Source organism: Ranitomeya imitator, chromosome 2 (genome assembly GCF_032444005.1).
Source record: "Ranitomeya imitator isolate aRanImi1 chromosome 2, aRanImi1.pri, whole genome shotgun sequence".
In the NCBI taxonomy this organism is placed as follows: Eukaryota; Metazoa; Chordata; class Amphibia; order Anura; family Dendrobatidae; genus Ranitomeya; species Ranitomeya imitator.
The window spans coordinates 157,540,665-157,556,633 of NC_091283.1; the positions used below are offsets into that span (position 1 = coordinate 157,540,665).

Here is a 15,969-nt window from a genome sequence, read left to right on the forward strand (position 1 = left end):
CCGACCCCCCTAATTTTGCCACAAAAAACTGGGAAAACTTAATGACTCGAGTATAAGCCTAGGGTGGGAAATGCAGCAGCTACCGGTAAATGTCAAAAGTAAAAATAGATACCAATAAAAGTAAAATTAATTGAGACATCAGTAGGTTACAGTGCCGGCAAAAAAAATCTTTACAAGACTGCCAAATAGCAAAAGCGGCTGACCTGCACATAGCAACCAATCAGAAGGCAGCTTTCGCTTTACCAGAGAAGTGAAAACTGAGCGTTGATTGGTTGATATTTGCAATAAAGCCAGCTTTAACCCCTATCTGACCTCGGACGGGATAGTACGTCCAAGGTCAGATCCCCTGCTTTGATGCAGGGCTCCGCGGTGAGCCCGCATCAAAGCCGGGACATGTCAGCTGTTTTGAACAGCTGACATGTGCCCGTAATAGGCGCGGGCAGAATCGCGATCTGCCCACACCTATTAACTAGTTAAATGCCGCTGTCAATCGCAGACAGCGGCATTTAACTACCGCATCCGGCCGGGCGGCCGGAAATGACGTCATCGCCGACCCCCGTCACATGATCGGGGGTCGTCGATGCGTCTCCATTGTAACCATAGAGGTCCTTGAGACCTCTATGGTTACTGATCACCAGTGGCTGTGAGCGCCACCCTGTGGTCGGCGCTCACAGCACACCTCCATTTCTGCTACATAGCAGCTATCAGCAGATCGCTGCTATGTACCAGAGCCGATCGCGTTGTGCCTGCTTCTAGCCTCCCATGGAGGCTATTGAAGCATGGCAAAAGTAAAAAAAAAAAAAAGTTAAAAAAATGTGAAAAAAATAAAAAAAATATAAAAGTTTAAATCACCCCCCTTTCGCCCCAATCAAAATAAATCAATAAAAAAAAAATCAAATCTACACATATTTGGTATCGCCGCTCTCAGAATCGCCCGATCTATCAATTTAAAGAAAAGCATTAACCTGATCGCTAAACGGCGTAGCGAGAAAAAAATTCGAAATGCCAGAATTACGTTTTTTAGGTCGCCGCGACATTGCATTAAAATGCAATAACGGGCGATCAAAAGAACGTATCTGCACCAAAATGCTATCATTAAAAACGCCATCTCGGCACGCAAAAAATAAGCCCTCAACCGACCCCAGATCACGAAAAATGGAGACGCTACGAGTATCGGAAAATGGCGCAATTTTTTTTTTTTTTTTTTAGCAAAGTTTGGAATTTTTTTTCACCACTTAGATAAAAAATAACCTAGTCATGTTAGGTGTCTATGAACTCGTACTGACCTGGAGAATCATAATGTCAGGTCAGTTTTACCATTTAGTGAACCTAGCAAAAAAGCCAAACAAAAAACAAGTGTGGGATTGCACTTTTTTTGCAATTTCACCGCACTTGGAATTTTTTTCCCGTTTTCTAGTACACGACATGCTAAAACCAATGATGTCGTTCAAAAGTACTACTCGTCCCGCAAAAAATAAGCCCTCACATGGCCAAATTCACGGAAAAATAAAAAAGTTATGGCTCTGGGAAGGAGGGGAGTGAAAAACGAACACGGAAAAACGAAAAATCCCAAGGTCATGAAGGGGTTAATATTAGACAGTTTTTTATTATCTCCCCCATTGTGTACACTTCTAAAAAGTGAAATTATGATGTGGATTTTATATGTAAAGTTTTTTTTTGCTGTGCAAATGTAAAGATTTTTTTTGCCGGCACTGTAAGTGTTTTTGAATATCCATATTGAATCAGGAGCCCCATATAATGCTCCATAAAGTTTATGATGGCCCCATAAGATGCTCCATAATAAAATATGCCCCATATAATCCTGCATAAAGGTTAATAATGGCCCCATAAGATGCTCCATAGACACATTTGCCCAATATAATGCTGCACAAATGTTGATTATGGCCCCATAAGATGCTCCATAAAGATATTTGCCCCATATAGTGCTGCACAAACCTTGATTATGGCCCCATAAGATGCTCCATACAGACACTTGCCCCATATACCGTAATGCTCCACAAACGTTAATTATGGCCCCATACAGACACTTGCCCCATACAGTGCTGCACAAACGTTATGGCCCCATAGATGCTCTACACAGACACTTGCCCCATTTGCTGTTGCTGCGATAAAAAAAAAAATCACATACCTCTCCGTCGCTTAGGCCCCCGGCACTTTAATATTCACCTGCTCCCCGCTCCGGGCGCCGCTCCGTCTTCAGCGTCCTCTGCACTGACGTTCAGGCAGAGGGCGCGCACTAAGCACGTCACCGCGCCCTCTGACCTGAGCGTCACTGCAGAAGACTCTGAAGACGGAGCGGAGATGGAACGGGGAGCAGGTGAATATCGCGCTCCCCTCCCCGTTATACTCACCTGCTCCTGGAGCGGTACAGTCCTTGCTTCCCGGCGCTGGCAGCTTCTTCCTGTATTGAGCGGTCACCGTTACCGCTCATTACAGTAATGAATATGTGGCTCCACCTCTATGGGAGGTGGAGCCACATATTCATTACTGTAATGAGCGGTACCATGTGACCTCTCAGTACAGGAAGAAGCTGGGGCGCCGGAAAGCCAGGGACCTGCAGGGACCACGCCAGGAGCAGGTGAGTATAATTAGGCAGCCCCCGCTCCCCCTCACCTGCCGACCCCTGGGTATGACTCGAGTATAAGCCGAGAGGGGGACTTTCAGATAAAAAAAATGGGCTGAAAATCTCGGCTTATACTCGAGTATATACGGTAAGTATTCCTTTCTTTGGGTACAATGAACAAAGTAAATGTAGCTGCCTCACCAATATTGGAAGTTCAGGCAGAATCAGCCCCAGTAGTATTAAATGCATTCGCCAGAAAAAAAACACCTCTTTTCAGCTCCAAGTAGGACATGGAGAGCATGTGGAAGAAGGGGCTCTGGCAGCAGAGATGAAAGTAGAACTTTTTGAGCTTAACGCAGAACGCTATGTGTGGTGGAAAACTAACACTGCACATCACCCTGAAAACATCATCCTGACCATCACACATGGTGGTGGCCGCAGCAGCAGCATCATACTTTGGGGAGGCTTTTCTTTAGAAGGCACCGGCAAGTTGGTCAGAGTTGATGGGAAAATGGATGGAGCTAATTGCAGAGCAATCCTGGAGGATAACCTGTTAGATCATGCGAAACACATGAGACTAGGGCATAGGATCAGCTTCCAGCAGGAGTCAGGACGACCCTAAGCATCCTGTCAGAGCTACAATGGATGGTTTAGAGTAAAGCATATTCATGTGTGTAAATGGCCCATTCACAGTTCAGACCAAAATCCCAGTGAAAATCTGTGGCACGACCTGAAAATTGCTGATCACAGACGGCTCCATCCAATATCAGTGACCGAGAGCGTGTGTGCAAAGAAGAATGGGCAAAGATGTCACCTCTAGATGTGATATGGAGTTCAAGTTCTCTTCCTCTCTAAAGAGGCAATTTGCATATTACATTTCCCAGAGGAGCATTGCACGGTGAATAAGCTTCCTTACCTTGGCATGCCAGAGCTGGTATATCACTCTCCACAAGGAGAAATGTTATCCCTTAGACCTCAACCTGGAGCCTCTCACCTAGCCACATCAGTTCTCATACTCTGCACTGACGAGGGGCAATAGCCTGAAACACCATGTCTGCAAACTGAGATTCTGATTTGGCTTTTATCCTAAGACATATTGCAAAACTCATTAAAGGGTCAATAGTGACGTGTAGGATCACTACTTCCAACAGGTGGCGCTATAGAGTTCTCTACCTGTCTAAAGAGGCAATTTGCACCTCTAGATGCGCAAAGATGGTAGCGACAGACCCCAAAAGACTTATAGCAATAGTTGCATAGAAAAGTGGTCCTGCAAAGTTTTGATTTAGGGGGGCTGAATACAAATGCAAGTCACAATTTTCAGATTTATATTTTTAAAATATCTAGAAAACCTTGTATCATTCCCTGTGGGCTATGTGCGCATATTGAGCATTTGATTGCAGAAGTTTGTGCAATGTTTCTGCATCTCTAAGAATTTGTTGACAGCAAAAACGCAATGGAATAACACACGTTTTTGCATGGATTTTTGTACAGCAATGAATACGTTTTGGAGATAACGATATTTGAAAAAATTTGAAAAAAAAGTTTTGCGTAATTTCCTTGTTCACCTTCTTTTTTGTGCCCATTTACCCCATCCTAGGCTAAAAATATCAGCCTTCAGCTGCCCCAGAAATGGTGCTTCATATTTGAAGCACCAATTCTGGCACTTGACCCCGGCTCTTCCTGATGACCTGGTGTGGTCGCAACAGGGTAATGGAATTAGGGGTTGGTGTCAGCAGCTGTCGCTGACACCAAGCCCTAGGTTTAGTAATGAAGATGTGTCAGCCAGACACCCTCATTACTAAACCTATAAGTAAAGAGTTAAATAAACACACACCGAGAATATAGAATCGTTGCACACCACGATTGTCCTTGTATCTCGGATGAGACTCGCCAAAAACTTGCACATCACTCGGACAATGTGAGTGACATCCGATTTTTAGACACCCATGTCCTTAAAAATCCGACATTTCATCTGCTGCATACAGTAAAATTACAGTGTCACCAGACAAAATAGAATAGATACGAATAGAATAGATATAAAGATGTCAGGGACATATACAATTAGTACAGTGTGTGTGCAGCTTACTGTACATGTATTTAATTTATAAAAGATTATTTTTCTGAAAAAATGGCGTAGGCTCCCACATAACTTTCATAACCAGCAGAGTGAAAGTGGACAGCTGGGTGCAGATTTTTACAGCCTTGGAAGGGGGTAATACCCATGGAGCTTCACAGGCTACTTTATCAGCTCGATGTATGGTCCCCCTATAATTAGTAACCAGCAAAGGCTATGCAGACAGCAGCAGGCTGATATTAAAAGGCTATGAAGGGGCAATGGACATCGGTCCTGTCCCAGACTAAAAACATCAGCTCTCCTATCTCCAAGAAACAACACATCTACAAGATGCGCCAAATCTGGCACTTAGCCTCACTCTTCCCACTTGCTGTGGTGTGGTTGCAAGTGGGGTGATAGTATTGGGGTTGATGTCACCTTTGTATTGTCAGGTGACATCAATCCCACAGGTTAGAAATGGAGAGTAATCTAAATGACGTCCCCATTACTAACCCCATAGTGATATTATAAAAAAAAAAAAAACACAGACACCCAGAGTAAAATCCTTTAATTGAAATAATGACACAGACTCCTTTAATGAATCTAAATTAAACCATACTCACGTCATTGTCCATTCCACTGAAGCCAACGTCTCCTGTAAGTGAAAGAAAATAATAAACAACAATATTCCTCACCTGTCCGAAGTGAACAGATAATCCATAATGTCCCATGGCGATCCTGATGACTTTGAGGGCAGTCACTAATGTGACTGCTCTCAAGGACAGCCGGCTACACACTGACACGGGAGGTAATCACCCCTGCAGTGTGTGCACTGAGATGCGGTGGGAAAGTTCAGTGGAGTTCATCAGCTGATGAGCTCCGGTGATCTCACGGCACCTCTTCTGCATGAGAACTTTCTCACGCAGCGGTGCCGTGAGGTCACCGGGGCTCAACAGCTGATGAACTCTGGTGAACTTTCTCACCGCACACACTGCAGGAGTGATTACACGCTCCTGTCAGTGTGTCGCTGGCAACCGGGTAGAGCAGTCGCATCAGCTGATGTGACTGATTTACAAGTGATCTGAATCGTCGCAGGACATTATGGATTACGGCAGATGAGGGATATGGTGGTTTATTATTTTCTTTTATGTTCCAGGTGACATGTGCATGAGGGATTAAACATTAAGGGGCTTCAGGGATTAAATGTAAGGTGAGTTTTAACTTTTTTTTTTTTTTAACATTGAGCGCAATCGCCGGCTGATGACTACGCCCATCAGCCTCCACCTGCTCCCGCTGTAATCATTGACAGCAGGCATGGGCTGATGGGAGGAGTAGTCTCTCATCAGCCGATGACGGTGACCTGCAATATGCTTTTTACTGTGGTCACAGTCACATCTGCGGGGTCAGCTTGCCATCTGACAGCATGACTCCACAGCGCTCTGACCGACAGTAACGATCTACCAGCGGTATCATTACCGCCGATGCCGGTGTTTCTAGCACAGATGACAGCATGGGAATCACCATAGAAAGTCTGCCAAAATGCAAGAAAAAACTCAGCAAATCCATAAACATTTCTAGACCTGCGTTTTTGCTTTGTATTTGATTGACTCAATTTAAGATGATGGGCGAAAAACACGGTAAAAACGCACAAAGAATTGACATGCTGCGCATTACAAAGCAGCACAAATCCGGAAAGGAAAAATACTGATCATGTGCACAGCACTTCAGGATCCTCATTGACTATGCTGGCTTAAGAATTCCCTAGTGTTTTTGGGCCAATTCCGTGCGGAAAAAAGCAGCAAAAACGCACTGTGTGCACACAGCCTCAGCACTTCAAAAATCCTTGACACTTTGTGTTGGTGCACTGGATCATATAACATCCTAATAAAATACACTTAAGTTTGTTTACGTTTGTGGGGGTATCGTGGAAAAAAATGTGGAAAAATTCACGGATATGAATACTTCTTCAAGGCATTGAAGTTAAAATGTGCTAAAACCATGTTGTTATAAGGTGAAGTTTCCTGTTCTGTACGGTGTATGGCGGCCTCGCTAAGGTCCCCTAATCCTTACATTGGCTGTATGCTACATCTCAGGTCCTTTACGGCGGCTCCTATATTCTGGAGTTGGATGATTGCGCTATATTATTATTATTATGGCCATAGCGGTAAGGGACTGAACCATGCCAGGCTGATACAGCGGTGGAGGGGGCCGGCACACACATATAATTCAAGTGCGGTGGTTTGCATTGCAAAAACCTTAATTCTGCTGTGAAGGTTCAAAGGGGGGAGCTGCATTATTGATTACAGACTACAAGTTTCGGCAGCGGAGCGCAACTAATCCCTTCCCTCATTTATTTCTTCCTGTCCAGGCTTTTTAGTTCTGGATCACAACATGCTGATTACAAGAGATTAGGACTGGAGAGGAAAAAAAAAAAGTCAGATCAAGTTTAACCGTGTGAGCGCTGGACGGGAAATGACTGAGAAAAGTAACAGGAAGAGCATCGGACACAACCTTCCTCCGTCTCCGCACTCAGTACGGCAAGGTCTCTATAGAGAACAAAATCCACAATGAGTACTGGATGCTGACCCTACGGCTTATATCTGGGAAAGCTGGGTAACGCCAATATGGCCGCCATTGTTCAGGATGGTAAACTGCCCCAATGAAGAACGGCAGTCAGCTCCTGCACCAATCACGTCACACCCATGTCAGTGGTTATGTGCCGCACTGCTGATGGCGCTACACAGTGATGGCATCTGTGATGCCAGTAAGATAGCCAGTGATCACTCAGTCTGCTGATTGGCTGCAGTGCTCACACGCCGATATGATGGTCACTGTCGATCATTCACGTGACTGCTGCAGCCAATCAAAGGCCTTGGGGGTTATGTTTGCATGTATGGCAAAAATTGGGGTTAGTGATGAGGTGCAGCGATCATGTGTGTAATGTGCACCAAGTCATTGATGCAGAATCAGCAGAAACCACCACTTTACAATTGCTGACAACCCCTTTAAGTAGCTACATGTTGTTTTCTCCTTTCTTTATATAACGAGGCAGGGCTGACATGTCTGTCCCTACAAATATTGGCGGTCACTCAGCTTTCTCAGCTGCTGGATGGATTTTCTAGCCCCTTGTCAAAATGTTAGAGCCATAAACCATGATGTGCCCATTATTTGCGCCATATCTGGTCCTCATGCCGGTGTTACTAATCTCACGCCCTGGTTGTCTTGGCGGATGGAAGCAGTGATGCCCCCAGTATATTCTCCCTATGTATGTCCTGAAATACTGTAGTAGAAAGTGACGCCGCCGTATATCTGGGGGCATGTGCTGGAGAACGCGGCCGATGTGTTGGCGGATCGACTTCTCATGTGTGCCACCTGCCCCGGGCGATCGGCAAAGCTTTCCTTGTCGCGGCTTTGTTCTCTGCAGTTAGCATATGCCAGCATTCACCATCATCTTCATTACCGGCAAAACAGTGTGTGCCCGCCGCTGCCTGCTAAACACATCCTGGGCACAGCTGCTGCCAAATACCCCCTCCTCCGCATGTTTCACGGAGGAAAACATAGCATCCCTCTACAAACTCTGCCTGAAATGGATGATAACAGGGAGCAAAAGACTGTAGTCCGCTGCGTGGCACATGGAGAGAGGACGGCGTGTAGGTTTTACCGTCAGCCCACCGCTCGGCTGCAGCCTCGGACCACTCACCCTCCTGACGCAGTCCACCTCTGACAGCCGTTCCTGGATGAGCCGGGCCCACAGGGCGTCAGGGATTTCCTACAAGAAGACGAGATGTACATTAGTGCATAAGTGATGACCACCTGACCACTTCACCGTCCCTGGCAGAGAGGGGCTTCGGGGGCACAGGGTCTCTGCTCCCGTCACACAGCCCGGTGGGTGGCATGTGTCAGAGCCTCTCGCTGCTGGAGCGCTCTTCCCTCCAGAGGTATTTCCCGCTGCTCGCGGGCCGGGTTGGTGTCTAGTACGCCCCTTTGATGTGTCATGTCAAACCAGATGAGCGTCTACCGGGGGGTCCGCGCTACACGGCATGTGAACTGTGCGGGTGTGCAGGGGCCCACAAGTCATGTCATCCTCACCTGTCACTACGAGGGTTACATCCGTGCGCCGCGCCGTATTCATCTACACTCGTGTCATGTGATTACATCGTCAGAGACCCCCGCAATGTATGGAGCGCGTGGAAAGATGGCTAATGCTTCGCACTCCTCGCTATTTCTGAGATCACTGCTTGTTATCAGTGCATGCGCAACATTCTTGAACATCTGAAACTGCTATAATACTTCACCATTTTTCGGATCTCTGCACGCTGTCAGTGAATGCATTCTGCTCGGTCACACAGCTGAGGGTTTGTTTTAACGTGCCAGTGTTGATCAGTGCTATACAACACATTTTCAGGCCCTCGTCACCTGACTTTTTAGCTGTGTCCCATTAGGGTACTGCTATATTCAGTGACCCTGACTCCGCTGCATTGTCTATTGGAGTCATTGGCGGTCCCAGATCTGCTTTCTTCTCTCTCCTTCCCCCATCCTTTACACTGCAGTTTTGCTTCCAGAGATTTACTGATGTTCAGTGGGAAGTTTATATGTGAAGAGCAGGAATGATTATAAACCAGGACATAGGCGGCGGACATGATGTGATTTACACGGTCGTACATGTGGTTTAGTGTTAGTTGGGGGGTTTGATAACTTAGGCTTCTGGTCTGGGGTTTGATATATTTCAGGTTTGGCGGTCTGATAATTTTAAGAGTCTGGTGTCTAATAATTAAGAGGTCCAGTCTGGGGTCTGAAATTTAAGGCATCATGTATGGGATCTGATAAATTTGGGAGGTTGATAAGGAAAAATGAAGGGGTCTGGATGGATCTTAGAGTAGACACCTAAATGGTCTGACTCAAGACCAGCCCCCTTAATAATGTGACCTTAATTATGAGAGCTCACACCTCCCCCTTTGGATCTCACCTGGGGTGTACTAATTTAGAGGTTGGGGAGGCTCACCATTCTGGGTTCTAAAATTTTAAAGATATAGTCAGTGGATCCAATATTTAATTGGTCTGGTCTTGCATCTGACAAGGGGTCTGGTTTGAGGTCTTATTATTAAGGGGGAATGGTCAGATCTCATTCTAGAGCCCTAAATAATATGACCTAGGACCAGACCCCTTAATAAAACCCCTCAAACTAAACCCTTTCATTAGAAGTCCTCAGTCCTGTAATCTTGGGGTCTGGCACTAGGCTGAATTTAGTTAATTTAGATAATTTTGGATGAATTTAGTGCCTGGCTATTAATTGCCTTAACTTTCACATAGGACTGGCCATGTGAGGAGGAAGGTCCTGGCCGGGCAGAACCTATAGAATTTCTACTACTACAAAAATCAAGGGAACTCACAACCTGAAAAAAAAAAAAAAAACTTAAAATCACAGTTTAGATGCTTAAAATAAAATACTAACCACATAGTTCACCTGGCAGATTTCAAATGTGACTGAAAATTAAGGGGCCTGGGCTGGGGTCTGATGAGATCTTAGTCCCGATGCCTAAATTATCAGTCTCAAGACCAGACCCCTTAATCATAAACCCTCAAAGCAGACCCCTCAATTATGATACCGCAGGCCCACAAATATAGGGGTCTTTCCTAGGGTCTGATCATTTAGGGATTGGTAAGGCTCATAATTGAAGTGTCTGGGTTCTAAATGTGTAGCCATCCGGTCAGTGGATCTGCGTCCGAAAGGTTGTCGCCATTCCTCCAGTCAAACGCTTACTCTTTAGTCATTCATAATACAAGCCAAACACTGGAAGCCAAGGTACTGACACCATTACTGCCCCCAACTCACAGCGTGTCGATTAGCGATACTTCTGTGAGCGCCAGAGGTGGCGTACAGCGCCAAATTCCCCACCTAATACCTTTATACAGTAGATAAAGCGGCTTCCTATCTATAAGTGCATGTAATTTCATCCTAATACTGAAGGGTAAAAAAAACCGTAAGGCACGTCGACTCTGCCATCATTAACGACGGCTCCGAAGAAAATGTTCTCTCATTAAGCGCAATTGAAAAGCGAGCGGTTGATCATCGGAGGATTAACGGGCTCTGCATATGTACAAATCGCTGGCACCCTCCGCTGCCGCTAATCCGATCTGAAGATCTCCAGCAAACCCCCGCAGCTTAACAAAGAGGCTTTCAATGATTTCTGCTAATTACGCCGCGGCTTCGGCGTCCCATTTTTTTCCTCCGTTCACTAGATGTATCTACCGATGCAATGAACGGATGATGGGAACGAGAAGTGCCGCTGACAGCGAGCGGAGGAGTCGCTCTGAAGTGCTGCCACTTTTGGCAGCTTATACTCCTGCTGTTAAAGGGGAACTCCTAGTGGAACAGGGAACATGATCCCACTGGCACGGAGCGCATCTCCAGGTCCCCCCGACATACTGAGACAAATGTTCATCATGGGTGTAATAGAGGGGCAGGGGTAGCCCTAACCACACCAAACTCATGAATGGCGCATGTTAGGTGGAAGCCCCCTTCATGTTATCAGCAGATGTGCAGCACTTACATACTCAACCTGCAGTGTAAAGCAAGGTGGACACAGACTGAGATTTGGAATCTGTAAGTCAATTAAGGCCATAGGCGGGAAAATGTCTGCTGCACATCTGGTCACAAGTATGTACCAAATTCCACACACGTGTTACCAGTGGATTCTGTCACTACGAAGCATTGCACGAGGTCAAATCCACACTGCAAATCCTGAGTGTGTGACCACGGCCTTATATCACCGCGGATTTCACCTTGTGCAATGCATAAAATCACCATTGCATTTCCACTCCTGAATACGCAGTGTTTTTTGGCGCTGCTGTGGACTTTCTGGGTCCAGGGTAGGACGCACAGGTCTGTCTACACCAGATGAATAGCATGCTACAGCCGCAGTGTGGACTGACACACAGGCAGAACAACAAGCGTGAGACAGCTGGTGGGATGAAGACCTCTAAGGACACTGCAATGGCGGCTACTAGCAGCTATCTACCTAAGGGGGCATTCACATGGCCGTATGGCATCCATGTTTCATGATTTAGGCTATAGTCGCAATTTCCAGACCACAGGAAGTCTCCTGACCTGAACTAAGGGCTTCACAGACATATAAGAGGCTTTTTGTTTGGGGCAGGAGACCAGGGCCGCCATCAGGGCATTACTGCCCTGACTGGTGTGTGGGGCCCGCATCGGGCCCCGTCTCTTCTGCTCATCGGGCCCGGGCCCCAGCGGCAGGCTTCTATCGGTAACTGAACCTGTGTCCGAGACGCAGGTTCAGTTACTCTATTGCAGCCTTGCAGGCCCGTGTGGGTCCACATGGCAATGGTTAAAGCCACCAGCCAATCGGAGGCTGGCAGCTGATGTCAGCGCGCATCGCCGGCGTATGACGTCATTGTCATTCGCCGGTGAGTGCGCGCTGAAACGCAGGGAGGGATTTCCGCCGCAGGAGCGCAGCCAGGTAAGAAGTAAGGTTTTTTAATTTTTTTAATTATTTTTATTGAAAGCGGCAAGCCACAATGTTTCACCGGCAGGATGGAGACACATGGACCTTGTGTCTCCATCCAGCCCGGCACAGAAGGGAGACAGGGGGCAGAATGGAAACAAGGGGCAGATTGGAGACAAGGGGCAGATTGGAGACAAGGAGCAGATTGGAGACAAGGGACAGAATGGAGACAAGGGGCAGATTGGAGACAAGGGACAGAATGGAGACAAGGGACAGATTGGAGACAAGGGACAGAATGGAGACAAGGGACAGAATGGAGACAAGGGGCAGAATGGAGACAAGGGGCAGAATGGAGACAAGGGACAGAATGGAGACAAGGGGCAGAATGGAGACAAGGGACAGATTGGAGACAAGGGGCAGAATGGAGACAAGGGACAGATTGGAGACAAGGGGCAGATTGGAGACAAGGGGCAGATTGGAGACAAGGGACAGATTGGAGACAAGGGGCAGAATGGAGACAGGGGACAGATTGGAGACAAGGGACAGACTGGAGACAAGGGGCAGATTGGAGACAAGGGACAGAATGGAGACAAGGGGCAGATTGGAGACAAGGGACAGAATGGAGACAAGGGGCAGAATGGAGACAAGGGACAGATTGGAGACAAGGGGCAGATTGGAGACAAGGGACAGAATGGAGACAAGGGGCAGAATGGAGACAAGGGACAGATTGGAGACAAGGGGCAGAATGGAGACAAGGGGCAGAATGGAGACAAGGGGCAGAATGGAGACAAGGGGCAGATTGGAGACAAGGGGCAGAATGGAGACAAGGGGCAGAATGGAGACAAGGGACAGATTGGAGACAAGGGGCAGATTTGAGACACATGGGCAGAATGGAGACACGGGGCAGAATGGAGACAATGGTCAGAATGGAGACAAGGGGCAGATTGGAGACACATGGGCAGAATGGAGACACGGGGCAGAATGGAGACAATGGGCAGAATGGAGACAAGGGGCAGATTGGAGACACAGGGGCAGAATGGAGACAAGGGGCAGAATGGAGACAAGGGACAGAATTGAGGCACTGGGTCAGATTGGAGACACAGGGAGAAGAATGGAGACAGGTGGCAGAATGGAGACACGGGGGCAGAATGGAGACACGGGGCAAGAATGGGGACCCAAGGCAGGATTGGAGACACGGGGGGGCAGAATGGAGACATGGGGGCAGAAGTGAGACACGGCAGGATGGGAGACACAGGGGCAGGATGGGAGACACAGAGGCAAACTGGAGACGGGGCAGAATGGAGACACGGGGGTAGAATGGAGACACGGGGCTGAATGGAGACATGGGGCAGATGAGAGACACGGGGCTGATGGGAGACACGGGGGCAGGTTTGGACACAAGGGGCAGAAAGGAGACAAGGGGCAGAATGGAGACACGGGGCAGATGGGAGACATGGGGTCAGGATTGGAGACACGGGGTGCAGGATAGCGACATGGTGCAGGATGGAGACAGATGAGACAGGATCATGGGACAGATGGGGATATCATATGGGGCACGATGGGACGTCACATGGGAGCAGAATAGGAGAACGTATGGCTGGAGCCAGGAATGAGACACACGGGGGCCAGGATGGGGGATATTATTACCATAGGGGTTAATTAAGGGATATTATTACTGCAGTGATGTATTTATTTTATTTTTTGAGGATACTGTTTTAAATGGGAGGCAGTCCTGTTACTGTGCAGAGCAACACTGTTGCTTTTTTTCTTCATCTGTTGTAGTTTAGAATTGGGAAAAAAATAAGTAATGTGTTCTGCAAGATGTGCTCTACATAACTGTTATTTCCTGCAGAAACGAGCCCTGGCTGGATAAAGTGATGGCGGTCTGTGCTGGATGAAGATTAAAAGCAAAGATGAAGGACTTCACTTGAGACGTCACTGGTGAGTCAGTGTGTTACCTGTACACTGATGCTATACACTGTATACTATATACAGTGGTCCTATGTACAATGTCACCTGTAATCACTGTCATCAATGTCACCTTTACAATGACACTATATACATTTTGAAAATTGAAAAATAAAAATATACCTAAATTGTATTAGATATTTTAACAAATGTTTAATAGGTTAGAGTAGGGTAGGGCCAGTCCTTGTCGTGGTGGCAGGGTGAGGTGGAGCCTGGGTGGAGTCTCAAGGGGGCCCCGAAAATTTTGCCAGTTTGGGGCCCCCGAAATTCCTAGTGGCAGCCCTGCAGGAGACTATACCCCCTAAAAGGTATTTATTGATCTAGGGCAGGGGTCTCAAACATGCGGCCCGCAGGCATATAGGCCCCGTACCGATCGCGCTCGCTCCAGCAGCCGCCGACATCCGCGCTGTAGTGCAGTGTATTGCTGCGTCCCAGTGGCGTATGATGTCACTGCCATACGCAGATGTCAGCTGCTTGTTTCTGATAGGCCGGCGGCGGACACTAGTATTGCTGTGCCGAGAGCCGGTCTCTGCGTGGCAATACACTGCACTACAGCGCGGATTTCGGCGGCTCCTGGACCGGGCAGCAATCATCAAGGGGTCTATGTGCCTGCGGGACACAGGAGCAGAAAGGACGCAGAGAGAACGGAGGACAGGTGAGAAGAATCTTTTTTTTTTCTTCTCTGTTGTGTCTATGTGAAAATGGGGGAGACCTGGATGGGCGACCTATCTGCAATATATGGGGGGGAACTGTCTAATAAATGGGGGGCCTGGATGGGGGACCTGTCTGCAATATGGGGGGGCCTGGATGGGGGACTGGTCTAATATATGGGGGGAACTGGATGGGGGACCTGTCTGCAATATGGGGGGACCTGGATGAGGACCCTGTCTGCAATATATGGGGGTGGACCTGGATGGGGCACCTGTCTGCAATATGTGGGTGGGGGGCCTGGATAGGCGACCTGTCTGCAATATATGGGGGGGCCTGGATGGGGGACCTGTCTGCAATATGGGGGGGGGGGCCTGGATGGGCGACCTGTCTGCAATATATGGGGGGACCTGGATGGGGGGCATGTCTGCAATATATGGGGGAACCTAGACGGGGGACATGTCTGCAATATGGGTACGTGGATGGGGGACATAACGACAAGAATAGGACCAGGATGGGGCCATAGCTACAAGATGGGGACCTGGATGGGGCACATTATTACAAGATAGGGACCAGCATGGGGTACATTACTACAAGATGGGGACCAGCATGGGGCACATTACTACAAGACATGGACCAGTTCAAAAGGTGTATAGAGAAAAAAATGGTATCACTAAAAATGTCATTTTGTCATGCAAATAATGCGGCCCCCGAAATTAAATGTTTTTCCGTGTGCGGCCCATGTACCCAGCCGAGTTTGAGACCCCTGATCTAGGGAGTGGTCTTTCCCACTTATCCCGTCACTCATGTATACAGGTAACTGATATGAGTGGCTCTTTCTGTGCCGTCACCTCGATCGCTCCACGATTCAGTGACTGCACATATTAGTGATGCTTTTTCCACCTTGGAAATGATGCCCCGCTTTCCGTGGCCCTACCTGGTCTCTCCCTTTGTATGAGAGCGCTTCCTTCACCAGCGCGGAGACATCACTTGACATGAAGCTCTCTGGAGTCAGGTGAGTGGCATTCAGGCGCTTACACAGCAGCTTCGCCTGCGGGGGAGAAAACAGGAGAACTGGAGTCCAACTTCTGCTGAAGAAAACAGGTTTCAAAGGCCTCATATGTCTTCATGCCAAGCAAACCTCCTCCTCCTTGCTGCCGGCACCGTTAAATAAATGATCTGTGAGCAAATGTATGTTTAAACACAAAGCAGACCCCCTGAGGAGCCAGAGGGGACACAGGAGGGCCGAG

General features: G+C 47.8%; 2 protein-coding genes across 2 annotated transcripts in view; one reads left to right on the forward strand and one right to left on the reverse strand.

Annotated features, from left to right (window-relative positions):
• GTF3C4 (general transcription factor IIIC subunit 4) overlaps positions 1-7,158 on the forward strand; it is a 121,858-nt gene extending 114,700 nt beyond the window's left edge. Inside the window, exon 5 of the mRNA XM_069747584.1 lies at positions 7,006-7,158. Coding sequence (XP_069603685.1) covers positions 7,006-7,049 — 44 coding nt within the window. The 3' untranslated portion in view covers positions 7,050-7,158. The remainder of the gene's footprint in view (positions 1-7,005) is intronic.
• Positions 1-15,969, reverse strand: part of AK8 (adenylate kinase 8) — a 93,220-nt gene that overhangs the window by 56,420 nt on the left and 20,831 nt on the right. Inside the window, exons 4-5 of the mRNA XM_069747587.1 lie at positions 15,657-15,770; positions 8,338-8,406 (exon numbers count right to left, since the gene is read on the reverse strand). Of these exons, the coding sequence (XP_069603688.1) occupies positions 8,338-8,406; positions 15,657-15,770 (183 nt within the window). The remainder of the gene's footprint in view (positions 1-8,337; positions 8,407-15,656; positions 15,771-15,969) is intronic.